We start from the raw sequence: 5,430 nt of genomic DNA, 5'->3' as shown, positions 1-5,430 counted from the left end.
AGACTATATTTATTTTTTGTGTACAATAAGATTGGCTGTCAAGACATATTCAATTTACATGATTGTACATTGCTATTATAATCATTTTTTCGTCCATTTCAATAGCTAACCATTTTGATTTATAAGTATAATCTATGAACTCTTATACACCTATAGATTCATGGACAAAACAAAAGATCATTTAACTTAATACAATATTTCTTCTATTTCAAAACCTACTTTTCATTTTTTTTACTTTTGTAAAGTGAATTGAAAAATTAAGAAGAAGGTAATAAAAAATAAAAAATATAATTCATGCACAACAACAAAATAACACCATGTAAACACATCTAAACACAAATGAAACAAACATGACCTTTTTTGAAACCCGAAAACATATTATGGACATTTTTAATGTATCAAGAAGTTGTTAAATCATATTATTATACTTTCATGTTAAATACTGAAATCTGATTGGTTAAGACGCAGTTGATAATCCGTTCTATAACCTAAGCGTAAGCAACACCTTAGCAACGGGTAACACAACGAATTTTTACAAGCGTAAACTATGCGCGAACCGTTCGCCAAAGAATTCACGTCATTCATATATAAGAGTAGTAAAGTTTTCTTTAAAATTGAAACATTCAGTATAATAAAATAAATAGTGCCTGTTTAGGAGGGTAAGAGTTGAAATTGACACCCCTCGAAAACCATTGTCAACATCCGCTTCGCGGCGGTTGACAATAGTTTTCCCGGGGTGTCAATTTCAACTCTTACCCTCCTAAACAGGCACTATTGATATATAAACATCTTTCAAAATATCAAATAGCTTATGATCATCAATTCATTGATACATAAAGTAAAGATAATATCAACCCAAAGAAACTTTTTATCTGCTGCGTTATCTCTGTAACTTGCTCAAAATGATAGAAACAATTGCAGGAGAAGAAAGGACCGCTTTTCATTCATTGTCTTTGAACCATTCTGTGGGGGGAAAACAATAAGTACTTACCAGTACGCAATTGAAATGTTATTTACTCAAATGGATTAGTGCATTGTGATCAGAACTTGATAAACGATAAAACTCATCTCTTTTTTTATTCGTTTTTTATATTTGTTTTGGTTTTTCTATTTTTATACATTCGCTTTTCCCAATTATTATTTTATTTATGAGTATTAACGTTTTTAAAGTTTGTTTTTCGAGATATACAAAGTATCGATATATATAGTCTTATATACATGCAAAGCATATACACTTTTAATTTTTTAAATTTTTATCCAAGAAAATAACATTCTTTTAAACCGTTGCAATGCTACATGTATTTAAATTTACCAATGCATTAGTTTAATTGATTTGATTTGAATTGATCATATTTGAATATGTAAATATATTACACTTGTAAATTACATATAGGCAGCGGGCTTTGTTTATATAAGCAAAATATACCTTTATAAGAAACATTCTTACTTTGAATCCTTGTTTTGAGTTCTTCAAGATGCTCGGTCATCTGTTTCATGTCTTGTTCTGTGGTAGGCTCCCATTGAGTTTGAAATGCTTTAAGTAAGAAAATATAAAATATTCTAGTATATGTGCCAGCTGTTAAAACAATCATATTATTTATACATTATTATTCATACGAATTCTATGTCAAAAATAATATCTCTGTTAACACAACTACATCAGGGCGAATTCAAGACGGGCAGAAGTCGTATGCAAGTGAAGAAGGGCAAAAATGACATGGGGCGAAAATAACCCTGTAAACAAAGAAGCATAGTTTGTATGTATTTAAGGTCGATAAGATGATGAAACATATTATTTAAATATCTATTTACACTTCTTAATGTATTTATGCAATATAATGACATAGTTATGATAAGTTTATTTCGGTCTATACGATCTATTGTACTGATAAAAAGCCAGAACAATAATAGTTTTATTGTATGATCACGTGACAAAATAATATAAACATAATAAATTCGTTGTTATTTCATCACCTTTATTTATTTTCTGAACCTCAAGCTAAATTTATTGCCGAAACCATTGAGAAAAACACACAATTTCATTGGACTAATGATTACCAATTATAGCAAAGTAGAAAAAATCAATTATTATATCCACTTTAACCGTTACGTGAGGGTGATAATAACATGTTATTTTCTTAGAATGTTTGGTTTTAGCCAATCAGTAAGCTGCTAAGAAAAAATATCTATTATGTTTGTGTCTATTTAGAATTATTAACATTTTCCATTTCTTCCATTCGTCCGTGATAAAAGCAAAAGTGTATTCTATGTTAGTTAATTATGCATGTAGGCATGTACATAATATAACTGTGTCATATTAAGGTCATAAATCAATGATAAGGACGTATTGCTTTTATGCATATTATGATTAGTATGCATTATCCAAATTATCACGTGGTTATCGTCAGTTTTGACCGCCACTGCTTTGAAATTTTAATGTCGCCACTTCCGTCTTATTTCTAACAAGTAAGAAATATAAAATCTATAAATTTTAATTTTTTCATACATTATAAAACTTGTTGAATAATTTGTATTTTCTGTAAGACTAAATAGTAAATATCAGCAACAAGTAATGAAATATTTGTTTTATGAGTTTATCATAAGAATCAAAAACCTTGTAGCAATAAGTTGATGTCCAAATTGTTACAGCGAGGAAAATCCGGAAATGACGCCGTGTCCGAGGAACTCCAATCAAAAGGACCTAATAGAATTATGATAAAAAAACGTAATAATGAAAATCGTGTTAATAGTGTTTGTGCTGTAATTTTATAAATTTTTATTTAATAAATATCTAACAATTTTACAACCATGATAATGAAAAAACGTGTTAATAGTGTTTGTGCTGTAATTTTATAAATTTTTATTTAATAAATATTTAACAATTTTACAACCATGATAATGAAAAATCGTGTTAATAGTGTTTGTGCTGTAATTGAAATTAATGATCAACAGTTTAACACCTTTAGTTACTCAACATTTAATTTTAACTTAATAATAAGAAAAAAAAAAATAAAAATTTAGTATAGATACATAATATTACTCGCCTCTGCACCTAGCCCTTCCACCCACTCCCATCCAACCCACCTCCCCCCCCCCCCCCAAAAAAAAACCCCGAAAAAACCCACCTTGATTGATAGTGTTTTGAACTTACACAATGGAAACATGGACCAAAGGGTTCCATCTGCCATTGATATTTCTGATTGAGTTCCCTGGTCATTCTTTACAAGTGATCCTCCCGACGAGAATTCTCCTGGATAAAAGCACCAACAATTGACAAACTTGAATTTAATTCCCCAAAATATGTTCAGTTTAAATAAGGATTTTTTACAACCCTCTCATTTTAGTTGATAGTTCTTTTAGCAACAAAAATTTATTGACAAAATGCTCCAGATCATAAGTTTAAGCATATTCAGCATCAGTATATGTTTGTGTACGTACTTTGTCTCCTTCTGTTGGAGGCGTCGATGGGTAATAAAGAAGGTCTAAAATGTAAACAGTAACTTTTGTTAAAGAATACTTTTCAAAATCCATCATTAATTCTACTCATCAAACAAGTCAAGATAAACTATATTTAAAAAATGTAAATATTGAAAAGTACTGAATTTATACTTAGACCATAGGAACCGACTTACGACCAAATTAATGAATATTTATTAATCACAAACTAATTAATATTTTATTGTAATAGTTGTAAAATATAATTATGGAAATCAAAATGGATATAAATGAATGGTTTGATATAAATTATGTTCATCAAAGACCGCTCCATTAGACTGATCATATTTACGACTCTGTCGTAAGTTCTTTTGTAAAACGCAGCAAGCGAAAACAGCGTACTAAGAAACTATTTTCTTTTTTACTAATTAGAAAGATACTTATTATTCAGCGCTTAACTGGTAATTCTGTTATTAATACAATTTAAGGATCGTTAAAAATTCAAAAAATATGCTGTATACAAGGAGAACTTTGCCTCCAATCTATTTTTGCTCCTTTCTTCCACGTCGTCAGCAGGCAAATCTAACAATGGGCGAATTCAAATGTCTCAAATTATTTCTTTCTTAACACACTGCATCTGGGCGAACTCAAGACGTTGCGGAACCGTTAACAATTGTAAAGGATATTAAAAAAACACGGGGCAAAAGAATCCTGTGTTCAGTAATTTATTTTGATTTATCAACTCATTTCCATCAACTTACTGTGAACGGTCGCTTCCATCGAAACGCCGAGCTCTAGCGTGGGCTCTTGATTTTGTGCGTTTGTTTGGATGACTTTTGTAACATTTTCTATTTGCAGAGCTGTTAGAAAGCTTCTTCATTCTAAATAGACAAAAATACAGAAAAATAATATAAACATTTAAAAAGACCAAATGATTTGATTTTAATAAGGTTCTAATAGTATGTCTGCAAAATCTTATAATTTTGAATATGTGTCAATGAGTTTCATGTTTAAATTTTCTAAAATTCTAATAAAAACAAAATGACATTTTTACAGATATAACGTTATTCACACTATGCGTTAATAACATTAAATAAACCATGGAAACCAAAAGCCTAGATTTATTGCGTTACATCAACCACCTGCAAACTGAGAAAATTGATTTGTCTAGGCGAATCTAGAATTGCATACCCTACTCATACGTTACTAATAACTATTGTATGACGTCATCTCTTTAAACAGACCAGAATAGCTTAATCAATAAAATCCAGTATTACAAGAGAAATAGACTTGTCTAGCTATTTTATTAGAAATTCATAGTTTATCAATTATGGTGGATGAATAACAGTATTCTGTCATATTTCTTTTTCGCACAAATAAACTCTTTATTATCCGCTTTTTGCTGGGTTTTTTTTTATTACTATTTTATTTATGTTTTTTGTTTTGTATCTTAGATTATTGCATAATGCATACTAAACTGCAAACGAACACTGAATGCTATAGGACAAATCCAAAGCTTTTAAAATTGCCGCTATCCAAGCATGCACAGAAAAAAAATTTCCGAAATAATTATAAAGCCGATTAGTCTAGGCGAGTCTAGAATTGCAAACTTTTTTTAAATTTTGTTTTGTTTCGTATTTTAAAACACAAACTAATCTGCAAACGAATCCAAACATGCACTGAAAAAAAATATACCAAAATAATTATAAAGTATTCTGCGTCGAATCTATGACTATGATTGCTTTCATTTTCATTGATATTCAAATTGAATTTCAAAAACGGTAAATTTTACCTGCTGTCGCGGTAACGATGGGGTTTCCAAACACGGATAATTATTGAGATGAAGATTTGTGACCACCAGTTCCCTTCTCGGTTAAAACACAACCGCAATACATTTTGATGCAGCTGTTCGATTTTGCAGAACAGAAAATTCCTCCTTTTCTTGTCTTTAGATGAAGTCGCACGGGATACTTATGTCTTGTTTCAGGCGTGAGC

General features: G+C 29.9%; 1 protein-coding gene across 1 annotated transcript; it reads right to left on the bottom strand.

Moving 5' to 3' along the window:
* Positions 1-5,430, bottom strand: LOC128162961 (uncharacterized). Its single transcript, XM_052826405.1, has 7 exons — positions 5,228-5,430; positions 4,197-4,316; positions 3,439-3,482; positions 3,152-3,250; positions 2,615-2,701; positions 1,448-1,534; positions 1-963 (listed from the first exon to the last, which is right to left on the bottom strand). The coding sequence occupies exons 2-7, from the start codon at positions 4,313-4,315 to the stop codon at positions 941-943; spliced, it is 459 nt and encodes a 152-aa protein (XP_052682365.1). The 5' UTR covers position 4,316; positions 5,228-5,430; the 3' UTR covers positions 1-940.

This window comes from Crassostrea angulata, chromosome 9 (assembly GCF_025612915.1).
Source record: "Crassostrea angulata isolate pt1a10 chromosome 9, ASM2561291v2, whole genome shotgun sequence".
Taxonomy (NCBI): domain Eukaryota; kingdom Metazoa; phylum Mollusca; class Bivalvia; order Ostreida; family Ostreidae; genus Magallana; species Magallana angulata.
The sequence above is the reverse complement of the archived record's forward strand: the minus strand, read 5'-3'. Positions and strand labels throughout refer to the sequence as shown.